Here is a 26,883-nt window from a genome sequence, read left to right as displayed (position 1 = left end):
AATCCACAGATCAAAAAACATATACAACAACATTGAAAAAATATGTATCATTGGTTTTTGGGAAATAATTCTGAGGTAGTTACTTATGGTTAATCAAATGAATTAAAATAAAGGTGAAAATTTGAGGATCAAATGGAAATGGGTAGTGATAATACACATAGTTTATGATGCAAAAATATAAACTATCATATATTTCTGCTTTTTAATAGTTGTTACTCAGTTTGAATTCATATTGTCTTTAATGTGCCAAAAGACCCTAGAGATATCCATGAACATATAATTGTCTGTGACTCTCTCCAGTTATTCTGTGTACTGGAAATTGCCTACCTACTCCACAATATTGTCCTTAGCTCCATTCTCTGTGCTAAAGTGATGAGGGAAGGAGGCCTTCAGGAGATTCAAATATCAGCTGTCAAGTAAATGTAAATAAGACAGCAGAAGGTAAAATCAGTCTTTTGGGGTCAATACTGGTAACTGTAGTGTAAATTTTAAAAATTTAAATGCTAAAGAAAGTATAAATCTAAACTTGGTGTCACTATACTATCTTGAATTTGCACAAAGATTATTGTTTATGTTTAATAATCTCAAGTTCTGAAGCAAATGGATGCCATTTTTTTTCTGTCTATTGGTGTTTGAGTCCATAAATCACAGGAAAAGCAGCGGAGGAATAAAACACTGGGAACTAGGAAAATGGGAGGTAAAAGAGAAGACTAAATAATAAAAGGCACCACTTGATCTAAGTATGATTAAATATTCATTAACACTGTTCAGTTGTGGATTTTGGTAGTGCTCATAATACTAGAATTAAGAGCACTAATTTTGATAGGGTGAAATCTCATTTAAATGTCATTTTCTAAATGGGCAGAGTATAAGCTGAGTTCTTGAAATATTTAAACTTAATATAGACAAAGGCCTAAAGTACTTGGCTACATGCTTTTTTCCCATTTGAAAACTAAAAAGTGTCAGCTAAGAGGGCTTTTCCTATCAATTAGCATTCTGGTTACTGCATCCATCATATAGTTAATTGATTGTCCTCATACTTTATAAATGCACCCAGATGCTGTGGTATAAACACATTTCATAAATTAAAGAAGCATATGGAAGTGATACAGACAGTAGCATTTCATCATAACTACCCAGAACATCTTTAATATGCGATGTTACATCACTAATTATTTTGTAAATATGTAAGCATTTCCCTAGTTAATGTGTTGGTGAGAAATTTGCTTGGCACTTGAGCCCCAATGCTATTGTAACCAGACATTTAATAACAGTTCAGGGCTCTTCTAGTTTCATTCCATTCTGCTCATAAGAAGAATGTGTCTCTTAGCCTACTGGGTAACCTTGATTGTGCAAAGTCAATGAAAATATTTATCCTTTATTACTGGGTAATTTTGCTCAATGAACAGCAGTCTACTCTCCATAACATAAATATCTGTCCAAAGATCGGTCTGGAGACTCTTTCTAAAAATGTTATAGGGAATTTGCCAAGTAAGAAGCATATTGCTGCTTAATAAATTTTTCCATTAATTTCTAAGGATAGAATATGAAGGAAATGACAGCAGAAATAAGTTGGCTTTATTCTTCAACTTTGGGAAAACTAGTATAATGATGTGAGTATATTATCCTGAATTTACCGTAAGGTACCAAAAGGAAAAATTTTTTTCTTCTTGTCTAAGTCATTATTTCTTCTCAAGCCAAGGTTCAAAAATTAAGTCAAAAGAACTTTTCTGAGAATGGAAACTTTCTTTGGAGAATGGAAATTCTCTACATATATTAATACAAAATCCACTAGATAACTGACAAGTGAGCTGTGGGTAACCCAAACGATTGCATTTAAACATTTTAAATTTGTGCTTCATTGTTACATTTTAGAAGCATGATTTTTGTCAGATTAATTTGCACTTAGGACTGAAAATTTTATCTGGGTTCAACTAGAATTTTGTAAGAGTCATTAAAATCAGAGGATTCAGAAGTAAGTTGATTTTCATCCTCCTTCAGTCCTATGACTTTTCTGGGTAAAAGCTGTGTCCAGTTCTCTGGGAGCTGGGGTGACAGAAGGCTTGATGGAGGCTGCTGAAAGATTAATTTCATTTCAGAATTTGAACTGGGTATTGGTCAGGCTCCATGCTGCATAATAAAATCAGCACATACTTAAATAAAACATTCAAAAGTTATTCTGTAAATGGCCATCTATTAAAAAGCCAGAAGTCACATAAGAGCAGATTACCTAGCATGGCTCTAAACATTTTCAGAATTGAAAACTTCTTTAGGGACAAATTTGGTAAACCCTATAGATGCTTGAATCATCCAAAGTCTGGTAAATAAGTTTAGTATGAATTGCCACATTTATATTTAGATGCTACCAACTAAAATAATACAAAAGCCTAATGTTAATTTCACTTCTGCTTTTCCTGAACTTGGCAAACAGAAAAATGTGACAAACACCACAAATAGACAACACACTATTTGTAATCTGGTAAAGCAACTTCCATTCATGGAATTTCTTTCCTTCATGAAGCAAGGACTATCTAGTTTAATGAAAATAGTTGTCACCACAGACATGACATTCTGTCTCCTAATTAAATGAAGATGCAATCAGAAGATCCCTTGAAAAGAGAGGCCAGGCTTCCTTCACTATTAAGCACACTCTTCCCTAAGGGCACCCTCCTACCCTTTTTCTGATATGCAATCCCTTCTGTCCTCCATCTGCTCCACCCCCACCTATTGTCTCCACTCACTCCAAGCATGCCAATCCCATCTGTCTATACTCTTGCTTCTGCTAGCTCTAATTCCCCACAGGCCTAGGCAATGTTTGAATGCCAAGGCATTTTTGCTTTTCTCGAGAATAAGGACTAGCTAGGAGGGTATCAAACAATTCCCCAAGGAATTCACACACACACGAACATGAACATGGTCTCTCACATACAAAGAGCAGTTTAGAATCCTCTTCTAGGATATAATTTCTTAAAAAATGTTTTTAATTATTTCATCTGGGAAGCATTTTAGAAAATTAAAATCTTACTATTGTTGAAGTAATCAAAATTAATATTTCAGAAATATAAACACTTTCATTATCCTAGACATGCTTTTCAGTAAGCAGAATTAATGTAAGTAAATGTTACTAATATCTTATCATGAATTATTTACATTAATCAGGTTTAATCATTGATCACTAATACATTTTCTGGTTTACCAAACATGCATTTAATTCAGACATTCCATCTTTACAAATGCTCATGAAAATCACACTCTGCCACAAAAGCATGCATGGTCAGAATCTAAGCATATTTAAGCAAAATTTTCACCAAGTCATTAACAATAACAAAGCAGTCTGGCAAGTATTGAAAGCAGCTTTTATTCATGCTTTCACTTGAACTAAGTTAATACATATATACATACATATGCACACACACACACACACACGTTTTGGTTGTTTTTGCCACAAGCATGCTGATAAACCCCTGAAGCTCACAAAAAGCAGCAGCAGATAAAACTAGAAGCAACCATGCTCAGGGTTTAAGGACATTTTAAATTTTAAAACAACCTTTCTACATTTCACATACAGCATGCATAAATTTGACATGCAATCTTCAAGAAGAAATATTTTAACATAAATCTTAAAATTAGTTTATCCAAATGAGTTTATTCTTATTTTCATTATTATTGTTTTTAGGCTTCTGGTATCTTAAACCCTGCATGCTGCAGATCTAAGCTGTGCTCAGCAGCGGCTGTGACAGAAGAAGCTACCTGCGAGTTTTCACAGTGCCATCTCATATCCATGTCTGTCTGGCTACCCTGCGTGCTTAGAGCTTTTTTCTTAATTCTTAATGGAAATCCTAGGAAATTTAGTCCATCCTCTGAAATCAATACTGGTGACAGGAGAGCTCCCTGACTCAGTGGGAGATCAAGATGATAAATTGCCTGCGCATCAGCCCGGCCTATCAGTGCCCTGCACACAGATGGGCGAGAAAAGACACAGAAAAGGCTCTATCAGTCACGTGTCACTGAGGAGCCAATGGCTGACGCGCTACGGCAGGAAGGGATGCTGCAGTTCCGTCTGCAGTTGACGAGGCTGTTGGTACACAGCCCAGCCCGGCACCACTCAAAAAGTCTTAAGAAGTCGTTGCTTTTGAATTTGCTCCCCTAACGAGACCGCATAGGGAAACAGACCTCCTTCTAAACCCCTGACCCAAAGAAAGGCTGATTTTCATGCACGAACATTTTCTGTATATTACATTCTAATCCAGTGAGATTGCTAAGCAGAAGGGAAACTTTTTTTCCCCCAGCCCTTAAACTGTTATGTGTTTTTCTTGAGATAATTATCATCTTTTTTGCCTAATATTAAATTAGAAGACTTAAACTGTGCAATTAGCATGCAACCCTCCTAGCAGAATCTCCTCGAAGCCTTATAATTGTAATTATAATTTTATTTGTAAGTTAATGAATGACATTTTTTGAATGCCATGTTTATAATGAGTATTTTTATGGGATGAGTTTGTAAAGACAATTATGCAACATTAAGAAATACATTCTTAGGCTTTTTTTTTTTTTTTTTTTTTTTTTTTTGCCAATTACAACGGTTCCTCTTTAAAGACAATTTAAGTCCCAATAAATATGTCATTTTATCAATCATTAAAAATAAAAACAAGCACCAAAAGATGCACATCCTGTTTCCCAAAGCCTGAAGAACGAATTATTATTCAATGATGAAAATATGTACTTATTTGCTGCCTTTTCTCTGAAATTTACAATAGCTATTTGGTAAGCAAGGACTACACATCTGGAATACCATATGGAAATATATCCCCAAATACATCTGTTTTCAGTGATCATACTGTAATAACAGATATGTTTACACACTTCTTCAATGTAACTGGGATGATTATATATACAGTCTGACAGGGTAGGCTATAAGTGATGAGACCAGTGTGTGTTTCAAATGACAGTATCATGGAGATTTTTTTTTAAAGCTCAAAAGTAGCATAAAACAATCTTCAGGAATAAAATTTCTAGAAGAAAAAGTACCCTAGCCACCCTGGCACTTTTATTGCTTTTCATTGCCCAGTTTTCATGCTATTCATGCATTTGAAAGAATTAATTCTAACATCTTTTAGAGTCAGGCAACACTATTTAGGAAAAAAAAGTGTATCAGAATTAACATTGATAGGTGTGCCTCGTAAGTAAAGCTTACGAGTTGTAGAATGCTGAAATTCCAAAGCTCAATTTGTCTTGGCAACTGTTTTTTAAACTAAACACATTCCTGAAAGATTGAACCCTGTCGAGTTTTTCTGCAAATTTCTTTCATTCAGTATTGACTATCAGGAAATAATAAAGCATTTTTCAAGATTTTTAAAGTAGATGTTGTCATGTGTTTTTTCTATTTATTCAGACTATTCAATAATAACATAATTCTCAACAAACTTTATTCTTAAATAATATTATGACTCAGAGCATCTGTCATCAAAAAGAAAATAAGAAGAAAACATCAACACTAAACCTATTCATTACAGCACTGTAATAGCCCCAAACTAGAAACCACCTTAATCACTGATAGTAAACTGATTAAACTATGATATAGCCTTACAGTTGAAATACTCGTCATCTGTAAAATACAATGTGGTAAATCATATGTCCTTATATGAAGAGATTTGTCAGATACATTGGAATGAAAATTAAACCCATAAAATTTAAATTGTGTATAGGCTATACTTACACAACACATGCATGTATACACACACAAATGGCTGCATATGCAGAAGAATTTTTTTTTTTTTTTTTTGAGATGGAGTCTTGCTCTCTCAACCAGGCTGGAGTGCAGTGGTGGGATCTAGGCTCACTGCAACCTCTGCCTCCTAGGTTCAAGAGATTCTTCTGCCTCAGCCTCCTGAGTAGCTGGGATTACAGGTGAGTGCCACCATGCCCAGATAGGGTTTTTTTTTTTTTTTTTTTTTTTTTTTTGTTTTTTTTGTATTTTTAGTAGAAATGGGGTTTCACCATGTTGGCCTGGTGGATCTCAAACTCCTGATCTCAAGTGATCCGCCCACTTTGGCCTCCCAAAGTACTAGGATTATAGGCATGAGCAACCCTGCCCGACCTACAGGAAATTTCTGTAAGGACATAAATTATCAGTTAATAGTGGCCAAATAGTGGCTACATCTGAGGAGAGAGACTGAGTTCAAAGGTAGGACTGAGACATAGTTTTATTAGGTATCATTTTATACATTTTGTTCAAGTCTATGGTTTACTTTTCTAATTTAAAATTAACTAATTAAAATAATGTTACCAATGTTCATTTAGGTTTAGAATAACATGACTGGTAGATGTTTTCAGGGAAAATATTGAGGGAAAGGAGGGAAGATAGAGGGAAGGGTATGTGGCCTGTTTTTTTTCACATAAAGAAAATAGTGTAGGTGTGGGCAAGAAGGGAATTGTAAAATAAAGGTTTTGGCAATCTTAGCTGAAGACCTTCACATCTCACGTCAACCTGAAGTTCTTTTATCTATGAATGCAAATAATAATACAGACATGGATTAAGAGATTTACAATTTAGAGTGACGATTCACCCAAATTTTGTCTGATTCTTTGAGGCATGAACGTAAAGGGCTGAGAAGTAAATGATTTGTATATTTACCCAGACTTGGGCAAATTAACCCCTCCAAGCCTTAGTTTTCTCAGCTGGATGCAATTAGCAAAAAGTGGCCGAGCTAAACTTGAATTTCAATTTAGGGTATTGTTCATTGCTGCTTCAAAGGCAAAATAACATCCATATTTTTATCAGTAAGGGTGTAGGGCTAAAGACAAAACAAATTTTCACGTTTCCTCCCCAGAAACAGCTTATGTTGTCCAAAACTCAAAACTTGGCTGACAGATTCTATTGCTGGCTCTTGTTGTTATTCAGATTCTTGTAACTTTAAGAGATACAAACCGCCCCCCCCCAAAAAAAAATGAATTGGCCAAATTAAGTCAAAGCTTATAATTTGAATAATTTAAGGGTTTGGGAGTTTTACATAACACTGCTATAAATCAGTGGTTTGGAATGGTGATTTTGCTTCACCCCACCCCCCAGGGAACATTTGACAATGTTTGGTGACATTTCTGGTTGTCAAAACTGGAGGGTGCTAGCAGCATCTAGTGGATAGTGGCCAAGGATGCTGCTAATCATTCTATAATGTACAGGACAGTCCCTATCACAAATAACTATTTGGACCCAAACATCAACAGCGCTGAGATAGAGAAACCATGTTTGTTCTAAATGCTAAACTTTTCTACCTTCTTTCCAAAAGATTTAAAAATATATATTCTGTATTGTGAAGCATATATTTGTAAAGTGGCAAGATTTAGATGGAGAAGAGAGGGGGACCAAGGACCAAGCCCTGGGTTTCTCCAATTTTAATAAGTTACAGAAAAGAGGAAAAAACAGCAAATGAGGATGAAGCGACGGGAGGACAACTCAAAGGATGGTGATGTAGAAGTCAGTGGTAAAAGTATGTTAGTAAAGAGATTAGGGTCAATTTGTTCAAATATTGTGATAGGACAAGTTATCTGTTCTTTACAGGTTTTTAGAAATAATTAAACAAAGTGAGATATTAACCTAATTGAAATTAACAATACAAATACTTGAAGTCTTTATTGCTCTGCATGATATCTGTATTTTTAAAGGTATGGCCAGAAAATGTAGTGGGGCGGTGGCTCACCTGTAATACCAGCACTTTGGGAGGCTGAGTCGAGCGGATCACGAGGTCAGGAGATCGACACCATCCTGGCCAATATGATGAAACCCCATCTCTACTAAAAATACGAAAATTAGCTGGGTGTGGTGGCTGGCGCCTGTAATCCCAGCTACTCGGGAGGCTGAGCCAGGAGAATTGTTTGAACTAGGGAGTCAGAGGTTGCAGTGAGCTAAGATTGCGTCACTGCACTCCAGCCTGGCGACAGAGTGAGACTCCGTCCCCACAAAAAACGAAAATGTATTAATTACAGGGATCACAGGAGGACTAGCTAAGGAAATATATAAAGGAGAGGAAACTTCTGTAACCCTCAAATTATAATTCTTAGGCTACTTTCTCTACAAAGGTGACCTTGTAAGCAAGAAAGTGAATAAATCCTATCTTGGACCATCCCACACCACAGCTTGCACGGGAGGCAGAGTGCCACCCTCTCCCCTTAGAAACTACGTCTGCAGTTCTTGTCCTCAGCCTCTCACCAAGTCTCTCTATCCATAGATAAGGTTTCTGAAAACAGAGTTCCCAGGACTAACTTCAGGTGCTTTTCCTTCTGTGACTCCTCTAATGCTAATCCCCACACCTGTGGTGTTCAGGGTTCGTGCAGCAAGGATCAAAGACAGCCAGTTGAAGCACTAGGACGCTGGAGCAGCTTTAAGCAAAACGAATGCCTTTGTTGCAAAGGAAATGTTGGAAATGTCACAGAAAAATAGCTGGGGGAGGGAGGGCAGAGGAGAGGGAGAAAGAGAGAGAGAGACAGACAGAGAGAGAGAGAGAGCCATAAAAAGAAAAGAGAGGTCATGATCATAAAAGATGGCCACAAACCCATGGATATTATTACAAACTCTGTGGTGTGGGGGAACACTACATGTCACAATTCTCTTAAAACTAGATAGATTTTTACAACTTGAATAGTCCAACTCCATTCTAGAGATGGTGGATTTTAATGTAGAGAGGTTAAATAATTTGTTTTAAATTTAAGCGAAAGTGACATTCTTTACCATTCAAAGCAATCAGTGAACCTAATACTGGCAAATTTCAAGGTGCTTTCAAAAGTCATCATAGATATCAACCAGGGTAACACTTAGGGGAAGGGGGTTGAGTGTGGTGGCTCATGCTTGTAATCTCAGCTCTTTGGGAGGCCAAGGCAGGTGGATCACAAGTTCAGGAGTTCGAGACCAGCCTGGCCAACATGGTGAAACCCTGTCTCTACTAAAAATTCCAAACTTAGCCAGACATGGTGGCATGTGCCTGTAATCTCAGCTACTTGAGAGGCTGAGGCAGGATAATTTTTTGAACCCAGGAGGTGGAGGTTGCAGTTAAGTCAAGATCATGCTACCGAAATCCAGCCTGGGTGACAGACCAAGATTCAAACAAACAAACAAACAATCAAAAACTTTGGGGGAGGGAAAAAGTTGATGTTCAATAAGAGATAGCAAAAATCTCCAAAGCCTTCTCTTTCCCATGTTGATGCTGTATTAAGGCACGGAAAGCCTTTGCTATCAGGGAGAGGAAGTATTATCCTCCAAAATATTCCAATGAGTATTTATAGGTTATGAAATACAAAAGAAGCCTTGAGTATTCTCCTTTCAGAAGAATTTAAGTGGCTGCTGAAGTTTTTTTTTTTTTTTTTAAATACAAACTCTCATTTCTATTTGCACTACAGTTGGGATGAATAGGATGCATGGATGACTGTCAAAAGACATATGTCAGAAAGTAAACTCCAGGTGAGAGGAGCCATAGCATAGGGAAATATTTTGGACTGTTTTCAGTTTTTAAGAGACGGGAAAAATAGAAGTGGTGGAAAATCCAAGCAGATTATCCTAGGTTTTTATTATTTTTCCTTTTTCTCTTTATACTGGAAGCACTACTTTGAGACCATGGAGTACCATTAAACTTCTATTAACTATTAATTTAATATTTGCAAGTATGGATTAGCGATAGGAAGGAAATTAATGTCCAAGTGAGTAAAATTCCACATAGTCTTATATTTTTTCTTCTGCTACTGTATTCTTGTAGGTTTCGTTTTTCTCACACTGGTTGTTTATCCAGGTACATATGGTTTTTTAAAAGCAAAAAGAAACAAAACACCTATGGCTCCAGGCAATCTTTTCATTAACATCATATCCTGAAAATTATTATGCTAATGTTAAAAATAAATAAATTGGGACACAGAGGGATTAAATAACATATATATCCATGAAGCTAGCAACTGAAAGTCTATGACTACATTTTGAATGTTCTCTCCAAATCAGAACTAGTGCTCTAGAATAGTTGTTCTTAAAGTTTATTAAGCATAAGAACCAAAAAGGAACATGTTAAACATCCAGATTTCTGGGCTCTTCCCTGGAGACCGATTCCCACTCTAACTTAGATGTATTACAAGAGTCTGCATTGTTAACACACATTCCATCTTCCATACTTTAAGAACCTTGGGACCATATTGGAATTTCAGCTTTGGAATTCTTCTTTAGGAAAAGCCATATCAACAAGATTTCTAATGAATAGAAATGGGATGCTTAAAAATAAATAAATAAAAAGGTAAATTTTTAGTAGTAGTTGTTTACCAAGAGAGAAATTGGAACAGATAATAGCTTCAGAGCAGAGAGGAAAAATGCAGATTACTTAGAGCCATCCATAAAGGGATAGTTTCCCATATTGAATTTTATAAAGTATGAAATATTTTAATTGAAAATATTTTTGAGCAAGGAACATTAATGTGCATAGAAGAAATGTACAAATCATAGCATTTAGAATAGGATGACCCTGTTGAACCTACAAATAGGGCACTTGGCTGAATTGGTTCCTACCTCACTGCTGCAATTAGAAACCATGAATGTGCAGATCTACAGGCAGTGTCATTTTGTATATGCTCGAAAATAATTTATTTTGAGAGGGGTTTTCATAGGATGGGTTTCTAGACCTCGAAAGAGAGGTAAAGTTTCCTTTATAAGATGAGAACCTACTGAAGTCAGATCAAAACCTTCCCAACTGCTTGACAATAAATCTACCCAGAGAAAAGTCATCAGCCATTTCATGTGAAATGATGATTCATGAAAATGAAATAGTACACTGTACAGAAATCTTCTATTTGTAGTTTTTCTCCTAGCTGACTTCTAGGTTGGAAAGCTTAAGGTCAAAGATTAATGGTGCCAAAACATGCTCATTTTAGGCTAATCTCTAGATTTCCTACTGCCAGTCTGTAACCAGTTTTTAAATTTTCTGAGCTTTTTGCAGGCTATGTATTTCTTTTACTTTGACAGAAGGATGACATATTGTTCACTTGGATCCAACCTCAAGACCCAAAGGATAAGGTTAATAAGGAACTGAATCTTTCAGGACAATGCATTTTACCAAACATTAGTCAGTGGCTAAATATTTTTAGTAACTGATTGATGAAAGCATTAATCAAAAAACCATAGTCCATGGAGAAGTTCATTAGAAGAAATTAAGGAAAATTAGAGAAAAGGAAAAATGAAGAGTAGGGAGGGAAGAGAGAAAAGAATAAAAGGAAAAATGAACATAAAACTTAACATGTAGTTGAGGCACAACAAGGGACTATACGAGAAACTTTGGTTTGTCGTGAATATAGCTTGTCAGACGTTATCAAGTGTAAATCCTCTTCCTCCCCACTTTCCCCACTCTTGATAATAAGCCAAGCAATAATATTTTATGCAACAAGAATGACTTAAATAAGACACCTATGCAGAAGGCCACAGAAGACTTCATAACCCTAAGTATGAACATAAGCATATGTACATACAGAGTCCACATGGAGTGAATGTCGCCTATTAACAAAACTGTGAAATCTGAGTTTGAAACAAAGCTCAGCTTCGACTGAATATATTTAAAAATCAGTGAACAGAATATATTTTCATATGTACACTTACATAAATACAGCATTCCAAGGGAAAATTCCAGTATCAGATGCACGTATTTAATGAAGACTCAATATTTTATAGCCAGGTTTTCCAAAGTCAGGTTGCTTAAGATCTAGGGTGCTTATTAAAAATGCAAAGCATCTGGATACACGCTGATCTACGGAATTATAATTTTCAGGGATGAGAGTGAAAATCTGTATGTATAACATGTACTCCAGGTGATCCTGACTTTGTTTTAGACCTTATTTGAGATACACACTCTCCAATGTACATAAAGTCAAGAACCAGATTCTTCTCCAACCATCCCCTGCAGATAATCACACCAGACTTGGACATGCCGGGTCATCCAATTCAATTATTAAACACAATGTCTTTCATTTGGACAGAGAGAAGATTGATAAATCTAGAAAAAGATTATGAATGATGAGATGAATAGATTATCAATAGATTTCATGGAACAGGTTGCATTCAATTTGGGCCTTGAATGATGGTAGAGTTCATTATTTTAGCAAAGGCATTGAGGTATAAAGTGCTTTTCTTTAAAATTGTTAGTATTTATTATTAAAATGATAAACTTCTTTATCTTTTCAGCTGGAGGGTTTAGCAATGCTTCCAGCACATATGAAATCATCAATAACTATTAGTTGAATTAGTAAATTATATGACAACAAAAAAGTAAATCTATTTTTAAAAATCACTCAAAATCCCACCACCTTGACAAAACTTTACATGATTTTTGTTGATGAGGCTGTTGTTTTGATTTTTATTTCAAAGTCTTCATTTCTTATTTGTATAGATAATTTTAAAAAGTTATAGTAATAAAGATATAATTTTCTTTGGTTTTACAAGTTATATAATGGCACATACATTTTCCATCTTGATTTAGAATATTCATAATTATTCTAGTAGCAAAAGAATAATAAATCAAATGGATGTATTGTAATGTACATACCTATTTTGTGTTTTTTAGATAATGGACGCATTTCTATTCTGCATTTCTGCTTTGTAAATAACACTTTTCTTCCTTTGTATTTTTCTCATAATATAAATGACCATAAATGAGATTACTGGACTAAAGACATAGTGTTTTTAGAGATCTTGAAACAACCTGTCAAACTACTTTTCAAAAGACTTGTTCTAATTTTCACATTGTCTCAAGTATGCTATGTTCTGTAACATCTTTATTGGCATGAACATGCTGTCTTTTCTATCTGGGGATGCCCTTTTCCCATTTAAATAAAAAATTTTGGTAAACTCCTACACATTGTTTTGTACCAAGCTCAAATGCTATTCTTTCTTGCAGCCTTTCCAAATCCTCTAGGAAGAGTTAGTCATTATTTCCATTGTGTTTCCATAGTACTTTGTAATAATGCTATTTGGGGCACTTATTCAAATAGCTCTGTGTTTGTTACAGTTTGTATATTTCTTTTCTTTTTTCTAGATTATTACCAACTCAAGGGATGAGCTGCGGTCCACTTCATGTTTGGAACGTCAGCTTCTAGCACAGGGGCTGGTTATATTAGACATTCAATAAATGCTTGTTAAGCAAATGAGGAATAAATGGATAAATGTCAACGTGATACTCAAGTCAAAACCTGTGGCTGTATGTTGGGTAAAAATGCTTTCTTAAGTCCTGTATAGGTTACTTAGTAATAGGAACATTTATATTTTTATACATCTTTTAAATTATATTTTTATATTTTTTACATGTATATATTTTGTAGGTCTACATTTTTAATACCTTTGCTGATGACTTTCAGGCTTAGATAGCACGATTCTGTGATATGCTGTGAATCGGATCTTTGAGTCCTTTAGATAATGACTTTTAGGTATTCTGGAATCAGAAAATGTCTCTTTCTAGTTCATACAGAAACAACTTTTATTAATTAAGTGTTAGGACCAGTAAATAAGATTAGAAATCACCTGTGGAGAACACAGCATGTACATGGTCCCACTGTAGATGGAATAAATGTTTTAAAATAACTGCTGATAAATTATTTAACAAAATAAAATCAATAATTATTCTAACATATATCACTGTGCATTTTGTTGCATTTTTACATATATTCTCTCATTTTATCTTTACCAAAACTGGTAAGAAATACAAAGACTGGACACTGTGGCTCCTTCCTGTATTTTGGGAGGCTGAGGCAGGAGGATTACTTGAGGCCAAGAGTTTGAGACCAGCCTGGGCAACATAGTGAGGTCTCATTTCCATGAAATTTTTTTTTTTTTAAATTATCTAGGTGTGGTAGTGCAGCACCTGTAGTCTCAGCTACTCAGGAAGCTGAAGTGGGAAGATCACTTGAGCCTAAGAGGCCAAGGCTGCAGTGAGCCATGATCATGGCACTGCACTCCAGTCTGGTCAATAGAGTGACACTTGGTTTCAAAAAATTAAAAAAAATAAATCAGAAACAGCAAATACAGACCAAGCAAGTATACCATAAATGTAATTTGAAAGATAAGTAATCTAACACATAGAAATGTGGCTAGCAAGTGGAAAAATCAGAACCAGAATTCATGTATTTTGAACCACATTTTAGCCTTCATTCTAGTAAAATCACTAGATCCAACTGAATTTTGCTAATTTCATACTGAGAAAATGAGATCTGATGTCATATAAACTAAACTGGTGTTTTAAAAACAAACAAAATTATCTAGCAATAAAAACACTTTTTCCAAAATAATGCTTACGAATAATACCATATAAAAAAACAATATCAGAGGACTCATATTGAGGTGAGTGGCCAGTGAAGGGGAGCTGCTTTCTCTCTTCTTTTATGGCTCTTGGTAGTTCCTAGAGCTTACACTCAGGAAAGCACTGTGTTGGGCCATTTCTTTACTTAGTCATTCAGTCATTAATACATCTTACAGCTTAACTAGGTACAAAGAATTGTGGAAAAGATAAATATAAGACAAAGTCCTTTGAGAACACACACACACACACATACACACACACGTGTATTATAAATGCCACAGAAGTTATATTGCATAGTAGTAAGCATTCTGAAAGAGCTGAGAAGAATGATGTCTAGTCCCATACCCCGGATGGATTGAGTTCCACATGTCCACCTAAAGACACACGGATTCTGTTTCTTATTTGGTGACTTGGTACAAAACATTTAATCTGCCTGTTTGGGCGTCCTTTCCTGAGAAATGAAAGTGATCGATGTTGCCAATCCAATGCATGTAATATGTGACTATAGGGAGGGAATAACTTAGTGGAGAGAATGGGGCAGTGAAATCAGACAGATCTGGTTTTTCAGCCTTGGCACTTAGATTTAGCTAGTTAGTTCAACTTCTCTAAGTCACAGCCATTTCACCTATAAAATGAGAGTAACAGCAATATATACCTTTCAAATATTTCCATAAGGTATAAATAAAATATAACACTTAGCAGAGAAACTAGCACAGATTTAATGGTCAATAAATAGGAGAAATCCTTATTAACTATTAACATGAAGAAGTTATATCTAGGATTTGCACAGACTATTTCAATTCTATGATTCAATAAATTTTATTTTTGACATAACTCATTCACCATGGAAGAAATTAGTGTTCTATATTTAATGAAGACCTAAGGCTTTGGCTTGGTAAATACTATTCTTAGAATTTTTTCCTTTTCAAACTGTATAGATTCATGTGAATCCTGGGAAAGATGCTTTTATTTTGCAGTGCACTAGATTTTGCTTGCACTCTTTAGAAAATGTTAGGCTTTATTTCAGTCATCATTTTTGTATAAACTCCAGTCAGATCAAGCAAAAACAATGAAGTCATTAGTGTGCACTGACTTTAGTCACTTCTTTAAATGCTACATTAATTGCTTTAGATTCTCTACTTCCACTGTGACAAGCAAGACGAATGGAGTTTACCTGCAGGACACACCACCAGGCACTTTCCCAGCAAGCTGGCTACAACCTCATCTTCCCCTTTTCACTTAAGAAGGCATACTGTCATGCAAATGAGTGAGAATGATAACATAGACAAAATCTCGAATCTACATTGCTTGATATTAAAAAAAAAAAATATTCACTCACTTTGGAAGTTAAACCATTATTAGCAATACTGACAACACATTTCACATTCGATTGGGCCATAGCTATAGTAACAATTTTATGGTACAGAATCACTTCATGGTATGACGGAAGGAAATGTACTTCATTTGTGGAATAATTAAAAGCCCATCCTTTCTGTGAAGAAAATGCTTTATACTCTAAAGACCACTACCATGAATTAATAAAAAAAATCCAGTATCACAAATTGTAGGCAACCTAAAAGAAGGTTAACTTAATAATATGTTACTTCGATCTAAATGAAGTGATAAATTGGCCAGAAACTTAGATGCCACAGGACACATGTGCTACATAAATAATCACATAAATAATATAGCATTTCTCTGAAGCATTGATTCTCAATTTTGGCATTAGATCTTATTTTCACTGTTAAAAACAATTGAAGACTCCAAAGACATACATATTATTTAGGTAGATTACATATGTGGATATTTACTTTATTCGAAATTAAAGGTGATAAAAGTTAAATAATTTAACTCATTTAAAAATAACAATAAACCCATTAATATTAACATAAATTTAAAAAGTAACTACTTTTTAAAAACATACATTTTTTGAAGAAAATAATACTGTTTTACATTTTTGCAAATCTTTTCAATATCTCTTAAAATAGAAGACTGGGGCTTATATTTGCTTCTGCATCCAATTTATTGCAGTATTTCATATCATGTAGTCTCTGAAAAATTCCACTGTATCCTTATGAAACAATGAGAATGAAAAGGGTAAATAAAGTATTTTCTTTTTTTGTTGACATATAATAACTACATATTTATGAGACACAGAATGATATTTTGATACATGCATACAATGTGTAGTAATCAAATCAGTGTAATTGGCATATCTGTAATCTCAAAGATTTCTCATATCTTTGTTTTAGGAACATTCAAAGTTCTTTCTTCTAGCTTTTTGAAAATATACATTAGGTTGGGCATGGTCGCTCACAACTATAATTTCAGCACTTTGGGAGGCCAAGGTAGGTGGCTTGCTTGAGCCCAGGAGTTTGAGACCAGGCTGGGCAACATGGCAAAATCCCATCTCCACAAAAAATACAAAAATTAGCCAGGTAGGGTGGTGCACACCTGTAGTTCCAGTTACTTGGGAGGCTAAAGTGGGAGGACCACCTGAGCTGGGGAGGTTGAGGCTGCAGTGAGCCACTGCATTCCAGCTTGGGTGACAGAGTGAGAAAAAAAAAAAGAAAATATACACTAAATTATTATTAACCATATTTACCATAATACCAGCACTTTGGGAGGCTGAGGTGGGCAGATCACGAGGTCAGGAGATTGAGACCATCCTGGCTAACATGGTGAAACCCTATCTCTACTAAAAATACAAAATTTAGCTGGGCGTTGTGGCATGCACCTGTAATCCCAGCTACTCGGGAGGCTGAGGCAGGAGAATCACTTGAACCCTGGAGGCGGAGGTTGGAGGAGGAGGTTGCAGTGAGCCGAGATCGTGCCACTGCACTCCAGCCTGGGTGACTGAGTGAGACTCCATTTCAAAACAAAAAACAAAAAACTAAACTAAACTAAACTAAACTAAACAAAACAAAACATATTTACACTACAGTGCTATAGAACAGTATCACTTACTCCTCTTTATCTAACTGTAATTTTGTATCTGTTAGCCAACTTCTCCCTATTCTCACTTCCCCCTTTACCTTTCCCAGCCTACAATTCTGCTATTTCAATGAGCTAAATTTTCTTAGCTCCCACATATGAGTGAGAATATGCAGTAAAATTTTAGTATTATTTTGAAAATAATTTTGACCTCACTGAAAAGGTCTTACAACATTCCTTTCCCCTCCTCATCCTTGGCCCACAAGACTTCTAGACCATAGTTTAAGAAACACTGCTCTAATGTTTTTATAATATTTAGAGCATACATTGTTTCTTATTTTTTGTGTCTAATTTACATATATGTCATATTTTTGTTTCCCTATTTGAAATTTTCCTGATGGAGAACATCATCACAAACCTTAGGTATTACTTTACAGCATGTGGTAAGCCTGCCTGGAACCATAGTATACATCAACATGTAACACTGATTAACTTACACATTGATAGACTGAAGCCCATAGTGTCTTATGGTCCCTTTAAAGACCTTTAAAGTATGTGATATAGTAGTATTTGCATAGTTTGTCAAATTTTCAGCCCATTATGTCAACATTCTATCTAAATAGAAGGATGAGTTAATCATACCTAAATTTATTCTAGATGAAAAAAAGTTTATTTTTTCTTTTCTTTTTTTCTTTTTTGGCAGCAGATGTGACTTTTGGAAGAGAAACTAGAAGTCTAGAGAAGTTATTATTACACATTTTTTTCCTATAGAATTTATCCTAACGTATTAGGCAGTATTTTAAGGTCTAATCAATGTATATATTTAGTTTTAATTTCACAATTACAAAACAATTGAAAGCAAAATACGAAAATAAATATCAGTATGAATTGATTAGAAGCTATAGTTTCATATGTCTATGAGTGGAACAAAAAAAGTAACAAATATTATTTTTATGTGGTCTACTGCCAAATCAGATCCTTTGAAATATACCCACTTAGTAACTTGGAAATGAAACATTTATACATTCATCCCTGCTGAATTGTTGCAAAATGTGATGGTTGGGAAAATACATATTAAAGAGTGAAACAGTCCTCCTAAATTAAACGTTCTATTACATAATAAATAAATTCTTTGATTCTTTGAAAATGGTTCTATTATCTCCTAATCTAGGAAACCCACAGAGAAAGACTTACCATTACCTTGGTAATCAGACAACTATTTTGACTATTCTATCAGAAAAAAAACAAAACAAAACTGTATATACTGAAAAGAGGGCTCTTTTCTGCTAAAGTCTGGTAAACAAAATAGCTGCTAGACTGGGAAACAAAAAGAGGGTTCACAGATCTGAGTTGACTCTTCCTTTGTCATGAGTCATAGGACAGCAGATATACTAGTTGTCTTTGGCTTTCAAAAGAGGTTTACATTATCTAAACTCATGGCTGAATCACAAAGTACATGGCCAGAAGACTTAATGACATAGTAACAGAGTTCTCTTAGACATTTTACCCTCCTTAAACTAATTTTGGTCTTGACACAGTTAGCTATTAAAAAAAAAAAAAAAAAAAAAAAAAAAAGCCCTGAGGCCTGCCTATTTACCTGTGAGCACTGAGAATGATTTGAATTATCACCGTACAAATAAATTTGGGAGGCAAGATAATGGGAGGGAAAAGAGATGATTAATATTTGAACTGTAAAGCGTATATGTCTGAAATTTAATTATGAACAAATGTGCATTGATGCAATTACATACAATTACATAGCAGAGTTAAGTAAGAAATCTAAATTAACCAAATTGCAAACGCTATAAGTAAACTTACAACAAATTATTTTAAAAATTAAAACTCTCATCAATTGAAAACTATATCCAACAGAAATCAGGTAGGAATTTCTACCACCTGTTCATATGCATGTACAGTGGGAATCTGAAGCATTGCCCAGCACAATGTGGCAGCCAGACTCTAGATTATTCCATTTGAGTTCTGAGTAACTGTAATAGTATGCTATTTTAAGCTTATGAATGCCAAGATTGTTTAATTCTTAATAAGCTGATAGGTAACCCTTAACTGCATGATGAAAATCCAAGTCCAATGGCTTTTGTGCCACTTGACTATAAAAAAGCAAATAAAGGACTCACATTTCTGGTTCAGGTTGCAATATACCAAGTGAAACCTTGGGGTCTTTAGGCTAAGGATCTTTACTTGAAAATCACTGTTATATACCTTATTAAATTTCCATGTCAAAAAGATCAAAGAAGTCATTCAACAAACATGTATTGGGTCTACTAAGTGGCAGGTCTGTTTCAGACTCTGCAGATGCAGTAGTAGCAAATGTGACAACAAGGTTCTAAGTGGGTCCATCTTCTATTTGAAGAAAGTCAGAAAACCGACAGCCAACCAACAAACCAGTCAATGCCCTCCAGGGAAAGACCATGAGGAGCATACCTTTACTTGAACAAGTGAGTTTATTGATTGTTGTAGCAATGAAGAACACACACCACAGGGAGCCACGAAGTATCTTAGTAAGATACTAAGTAAGGGCATTAGTAAAAGCTTATTAAAAATAATTTGGGCTTATTAACTGATTCTGGGGAGGGTTTAAGGAAACAGGACTTTGTTCTGGATTGGATGCTGCCAGAAAGTGGAAGCAATTCTAGTATTGGACAGCTCAATGAATCTTATCTACACAAAGAGCAGACTAGAGTGAGAATAAAGTTACAATTGGTAGGTAAGTAGTATTCATTCAATTTAATCAAAAGATGGTTTGACATTTTGTGGGTTATATAGTGACACCAATTTTTATCTGTTTTTAAATGAAATAATGATGTAGTATTATTTTCACTCACTTTATTATGGTCTTAGAGTGACTGTGTTTCATGTTGGTACTCTATGAAGTTATTTCTGTTTAACGGGTGAACAATATGGTCTACCTGTGGGCTCCAGGCCAGCTTCTAACAATGCTGAGGCCTCACTGTATGGATTAGATCAGTTCCCAGACATTGGGGCCACTTTTCCCTTTCAACCCTGCAACCAGCCAAGCAATAAAAAAAAAAAAAAAAAAAAAAATTATCAAAGAGTGGTAGAACATAGTAAAAGGGCCCTTTATATTGGGTGTGCAAGGAAAGGCTCTTAGATTTGAACAATCAGAAGGAGCCAGCAAATGACTACTGGGGGAAAAACATTTCTGTCCCAGTGAATAACTACTGCTAAGGCCCTAAGAAAAGAAAGAGTTTGAGCATCAAAAGAAAGATAACGTGATCTAAGAATGATCTAAGAGCACAGTGAGGAAAGACAAAAGGAAGGAGGAAAAGCCAGGTGGCCAGATGGAAGCCGTGTGGGGTAGGTAGGGTATTGTGACTTTATTCTATATATAATAGGAAATCATTGAAGGTTGTAAGAGCAGAATAATGACACAATTTTATTTATATATTTAAAAGATCATCCTGTATGTTCCATGGAGAAGCAGAGATGCGAGTCAGGAGGTTTTACAGTTTAGGCAAGAGATGATAGTGGCTTGCCATAGGTGTTGGTGGTGGAGAAGGCAGAGCTGACTGTTCTGAAGTCAGTGTTCATGAGACTTACTGATATGTTAATTTGGGGAGTTAAGAGCAGGAAGAAATGAGTGAAGGATGATCTTAATAGTTACTTAATAGTTACTTAATAGATCTTAATATCTGTGATAATCTTATTCATCATGTTATTCCTAATACCTGATTCACAGAGGGCACCACACATTGAATGAAAGAATACCTTTTGTAGCTAATGTTGGCACTACTAGCAAGCTTCAAAAGTATCTATGTTTATTAACCTTCAGTTGGGGTTTGGTTCTTAATTTCTTCTATTGATTTGCAGGTAACTCAGTGGTGGTTGCAAGGTACAAAATACCCCAGGACTACACAGAACAACACAATCAAGGTAGAATTGTCACAAATAACTCCTAAGTAAATGTTTCCTACATACTGAATAAATACTTGATTTACTAAACATGCTTAAAATAAATAAATTTGGAAAAAATTGAAATAAACAGAAAACTTCTTCTACTTGATAAATCATATTTTAAAAACTTATTAGTAACATCATACTTAATAGTGAGAAACTTGATGCTTCTCCACTAAGATTAGAAACAAGACAAAGATATCCCCCTTTCACCAATTGTTTCAACATCCTACTGGAATACCTAGCTAATGCAATAAGACAAGAAAAGTAATAGTAGGAATACAGATTCAGAAGGAAGAAATAAAATGATCTTTGCTTGCAGGTGACATGACCGTGTATGAAGAACATCTGAAAGAATCAGAAAAAACTTCTGGAACTAGTAAATGATTATTGCAAGGTCATAAGATACAAGTCTAATATATAGAAGCTAATCTCTTTCATATACACCTACAATGAGCAAGTAAAATTCAAAATAAAAAACATAATATCATTTACATTAGCACCCCCCAAAATGAAATACATAGATGTGAATCAAATAAAATATCTAAAAAATAAGTAGTTTTCTTCTATATAAGGAGAACTACAAACATTGAGGAATTAAATCAAATAAATAAATAATGGGTAGAACTAAATAAATGGATATTCCATGCTCATGAGTCAAAAGACTTAATACTGTCAAAATGTCAGTTCTTCCCAACTTGATTTATAGCTTCAATGCAATCCCAATGAAAATCCTGGCAAGTTATTTTGTGGATGTTGACAAACTGATTCTAAAGTTTACATGGAGAGGTAAAAGATCTGGCATGGCTAATAAAATATTGAAGGAGAAGAACGAAGTTGAAGGACTGACATCACCCAACATCAAGCCTTACTATGAAACTACAATATTGAAGACATTGTAGTATTAATGCGCAGGAATAGACAAATAGATTAATGGAAATAGACAAATAGATTAAATAGAAGAGCCCAGAAATAATCCTACATAAATGTAATCAATTGATCTTTTATATAGAGCAAAGGTTATATAATAAACCAAAGATAATCTTTTCAACAAACAGTGCTAGAACAACTAGACATCGATATACAAAAATAATTTAGAGACAGACAATTCACAAACATTAACTCAAAATGGATCAAACCTTTAAGTGTAAAATGAAAAACCATAAAACTCTTAGAAGACAACACAGGAGAAAAACCTAGATGACCTTGGGTATGGCATTAACTTTTTAAATACAAAACCAAAGGGTTGATCCATGAGAGAAATAATTAATAAGCTGTATTTCCTTAAAAAAAAAAAAAAAAACACAAAAAAAACTTCTGGACCAGGCGCAGTGTCGCACACCTCTAATTCCAGCACTTTGGGAGGCTGAGGCGGGTGGATCACAAGGTCTGGAAATGGAAACCATCCTGGCCAACATGGTCAAACTCTGTCTCTACTAAAATACAAAAAGAAACCCAAACAAAAAAACAAAACAAAACAAAACAAAACAAAACAATTAGCCAAGCATGGTGGTGCGTGCCTGTAGTCCAAGCTAGTCGGGAGGCTGAGGCTAGCAAATCGCTTGAACTTGGGAGGTGGAGATTGCAGTGAGCCGAGAGCGTGCCAGTGCACTCCAGCCTAGCAACAAGAGCGAGACTCCGTCTCAAAAAACAAAAAACAAACAAACAACAAATAAACAACAACAACACTACTTCTGTTATGTGAAAAACTCTATTACGAAAATGAGAAGACAAGCCACAGACTAGGAGAAAATACTTGCAAAAGACCTATCTGATAAAAGACTGTGATCCAAAATATACAAAGAACTCTTAAAATTCAACAATGACAAAACAAAAAAAAGTGGGGGGCAAAATCTTAATAGACAGCTGAACAAAAAAAGATATAGATGGCAATTAAGCACATGAAAAGATGCTCCACATTATACACTATCAGAGAAACGAAAATTAAAACAACAATAAGATGCCATTACATGCTTATTAGAATCTCCAAAATCGGGAACGCTGACAACACCAAACTCTGGCAAGGATGTCAAGCAACAGGAATGCTCATTCATTGCTAGTAGAAATGCATAATTTCATGCCATTTTGGAAGACAGTTTGGTAGTTTCTAACAAAACTAAACATACTTTTACCATACAATCCAGCAATCATTCTGCTCGGTATTTACCCCCAAAAGTTGAAAGCTTATGTTCACACAAAAACCTGCACAGAAATGTTTATAGCGGCTTTATATATAATTGCCAAAACTTGGAACCAACCAAAATGTTCTTCAGTAAGTAAATGGGTAAATCAACTGTGGTGCACCCAGATAACAGGAATATTATTCATCATTTTAAAAAAATGAGCTATTGAACCATAAAAAGAGATGGAAGAATCTTAAATGCATATTACTAAGTGAAAGAAGCCAAAATAAAAAGTATGATGTAATTCCAACCATATGACATTCTAGAAGAAGCAAAACTACAGAGATAGTACAAAGTTCACTGGATGCTAGGGGTTTTATGGATAGGATGAATAGGCAGAGCATAGAGGACTTTTAGGGCAGTGAAAACACTCTGTATGACACTATAATAAGAGATCCATGCCATGATATATTTGTCCAAATTCACAGAATGTATAACATTCCTGTAAACTCCAGCCTTTGGTTGATAATGATGTGTCAGTGCAGGCTCACCCATTGTAACAAATGTACTACTCTAGTGGAGGGTGCTGATAATGAGGGAGGCTATCCATGTGTGGGGGCAGGGAGTATAAAGAAGATCTCTACCTTCCTCTGAATTTTGCTGTGAACCTAAAAGTATCCTAAAAATTGTCTTTTAAGAAATTAAAATACATTTAGAAATCATGGAGAAAATAGAAAAAGATTAGGCAATTGCTCATCATAGCAGATAAAAATTCCAAAGGTTCTGAATTTTGTCCCAAAACACCCTCAATAGGGTGTCCACCTTTACCTCATTAACTTATTTGAATGGTACATTTGTATATCTTGAAGAACTCCTAGAAGAACTGGCTATGGTGATGTTTTCTGCCTTTTGTCAACCTTTCAAAGTCACATGCCCAATCAGATGGCATTCTCTAATTTCCTGCCCTGTACCCCAAGAGAACTGTCCTCAGGAACAATACAGCAACTAAATAATTAAGTATAGTCAATAAACCACTGCTTCAGAATCACACTGAGGATCCTCTGTTTTCCCTCACAAGTGGAGTCTCTCAGGAAGCAGTAATGAAGCGTAGTACGGGGGCACACTTCCTTAATGCCTATGAAGACTCATAACTGGAACCCAAATTTGCTCTTCAATGTGTTGATGACTCTGCAGACAAACCTGGGGCTTCTCTGGTGTGCTTTCTTATTGTGGAACCCAACAGGTCAAAATATTAAGTGCAGGCAGAAATAGGTATAGAATATAAGCAGGATGCCTCTTTCTTTCTCTATTGGTATGTTTGAAGCAATATGACTAATAGACAAATCCAGTCTGTTTAAAAGGTTTAGTTTGGGAAAGTCCTTGTAAGACATTAAAGGAGTAATTTTAATCCACAGATAATATGACACTCAGATACAATGCCAGAATATCCAAAATAATGTATCGCATTCTACACAAGTTGATTCTTGAAGATTAGAGTATATTTAAACTACACTGGTAAGAGTTGTTGGGAAAAATACAAGTATCTCAGAGATCACATGGTCATAACCTACCTATAAGGACCTCAAGTCACGTAAAAACATCATAGCTGAGGGAACTACCTCAAGGAAACAAAGACAGAACATGGTCATCCTAAACCCCAGAGACAAACTTACAGCCATTAAATAGACTCCTTTGGCCAGTCATGCTCATTCATTCGCATTCAAAATAACTATTTGATGATACAGTCAGTCCAGAAAGTATTCTGCTTTTTGTAAAGCAAAAGGTGAGAGTGAATTTCTAGAACTTAATAAACAGGTTAGCAGTTTTCTTTCACTTTGCTCATAACATCATGGAAAAATCACTGAAGTGTGAGAAACAGGATTCTGTCACACCAATGCCTCACATCCAATGCTGCGAGAGAATGAAATATCGACAATTTAGGTGTAGTTCTCATAATTTCACCCAACTCAAAGGAATGACTGAAACACTCCTTGGTAACAAGAAAACACCTGAGGAAGGGAGAGAAAATAATCATTCTCTCCAATCTTCTTTGCACCTTTCGATTTCATATAGCTAAGGATACACATTTCTCACAGTGATTGAAGAGGGTGGCAACATCTGTCAAATCTGTAGAGTCAAGACATGAAACTCAATTTTAAATTCTCAGTAGAGGAGAAAAATGAGAGAAAGGTAACTTGTAATTTCTTTAAAATTAGATATACAGGAATAACTAACTGAAATGAATGTTTTATAAAAAACCTTCTTTACTTTTTAAAAACTGAATTTCTACATTTTAACAACATTGTCATGTGTAATTATAGGGGTGTTGAAATTTTGTTTCCTCTTTTCTGAGGCTTTCTCAGAAGCCCTAAGTTTGCCTTCTGAGAGAAAATCTTTAAAGTGTAATCATATTTTAAAAAATGGCAAAGCCTATTGCTGTTCATATCATTTTCAACAATCAGTATACCTTAAAGATAGGAAAAGAAAGAAAATAGCCTGTATTTCAAGTATGGAAAGCACCATGTTGGATAGTAAAAAAAGATTTAGAGAGCCTGAGTGTATGCCCCTTGGGCCTCATGACTCTGCTAAAATGACAGGGTGATTTCCAGAAATTCATTAATCCTTTCAATGAATATTTACTGAGCATCCACAATGAGCAGTGATCTGCACAGGAAGCTGGGAGTGGGGTGAAGTGAGTATGACGTACAATGATAAATGAGACACAGAAAATGCCTTTGAGGACCTTATGGTCTAGAAGGGGAGAACACACACTTTTTTCTACCTTGTATTAAAATTATTTGTTTGTGAGAGTCATGAGAAGTAGGATAAGGTATTATGAAAGTTCAGAGAGGTAAAAAATTACTTCGTACAGGGAGGAATTGCAGAAGTTCTACTGACTTTGCCTGGAAGGATGAAAAATATCAGGACATGTAGACAAGGTAGAAGAACATTTTCTTTGAAAGAGATGGCATAAGCAAAGACATTAAAAAGATAGCATGCTGGACTCACAAATCATTCAGTTCACCTGAATCAAGAGGAGGACAAGAATGGAAAGGCAGATTGGGGATTTACATAATATGGTAGGCTAAATCCATCTACTTTCTAATCTCTGGAATTTTTAAATAAGTTAACTGACATGGCAAAGTCTTTGTAGGTATAATTAAGACTCTTGAGTTGGGGATATTATCCTGGATTGTCTGGTGGGCCCAATGTAATCACAAGGGTCACAAAGAATAAGGCAAAAGAACCAGAGTCAGAGACAGAGCTATACTAAGGGAAGCAGGGATCAGAGTGACGCAAAGAAGGGGCCATAAAATGAGGAACGCAGGTGGCTTCTAGAAAATGGAAAAGACAAGGTAACATATTCTCTCCTAAAGCTTCCAGAAGGAATGCAGCTGTCCTGCCCATCTATGCTAGACTTCCAATCTCCATAGAACTGTAAACAAATTGATTTGTGCTGTTTTAAGCCACTATATTTTTGGTAATTTGTTACAGCAACAGGACACAGATACAGAGTGGAATGTTTTGAATATACTACATTTTAGTCCCAATAATTATTTATCCATTCTCTCTTTGTGTACCACAACTTT

General features: G+C 35.2%; 1 protein-coding gene across 27 annotated transcripts in view; it reads right to left on the bottom strand.

Annotated features, from left to right (window-relative positions):
* The window catches only part of NRXN1 (neurexin 1), a 1,134,455-nt gene that overhangs the window by 55,101 nt on the left and 1,052,471 nt on the right, over window positions 1-26,883 (bottom strand). The window contains exon 2 of one of the 27 annotated variants that reach the window (XM_050753750.1): window positions 3,751-3,787. The exons of 25 other annotated variants lie outside the window; for them this stretch is intronic. In XM_050753750.1, coding sequence (XP_050609707.1) covers window positions 3,751-3,783 — 33 coding nt within the window. In that variant the 5' untranslated portion in view covers window positions 3,784-3,787. Of the gene's footprint in view, window positions 1-3,750; window positions 4,463-26,883 lie in introns of those variants that run through there. One more of the 27 variants, XM_050753751.1, reaches the window with a different exon arrangement.

This window comes from Macaca thibetana, chromosome 13 (genome assembly GCF_024542745.1).
Source record: "Macaca thibetana thibetana isolate TM-01 chromosome 13, ASM2454274v1, whole genome shotgun sequence".
In the NCBI taxonomy this organism is placed as follows: domain Eukaryota; kingdom Metazoa; phylum Chordata; class Mammalia; order Primates; family Cercopithecidae; genus Macaca; species Macaca thibetana.
This window is presented reverse-complemented; position numbering and strand designations above follow the sequence as displayed.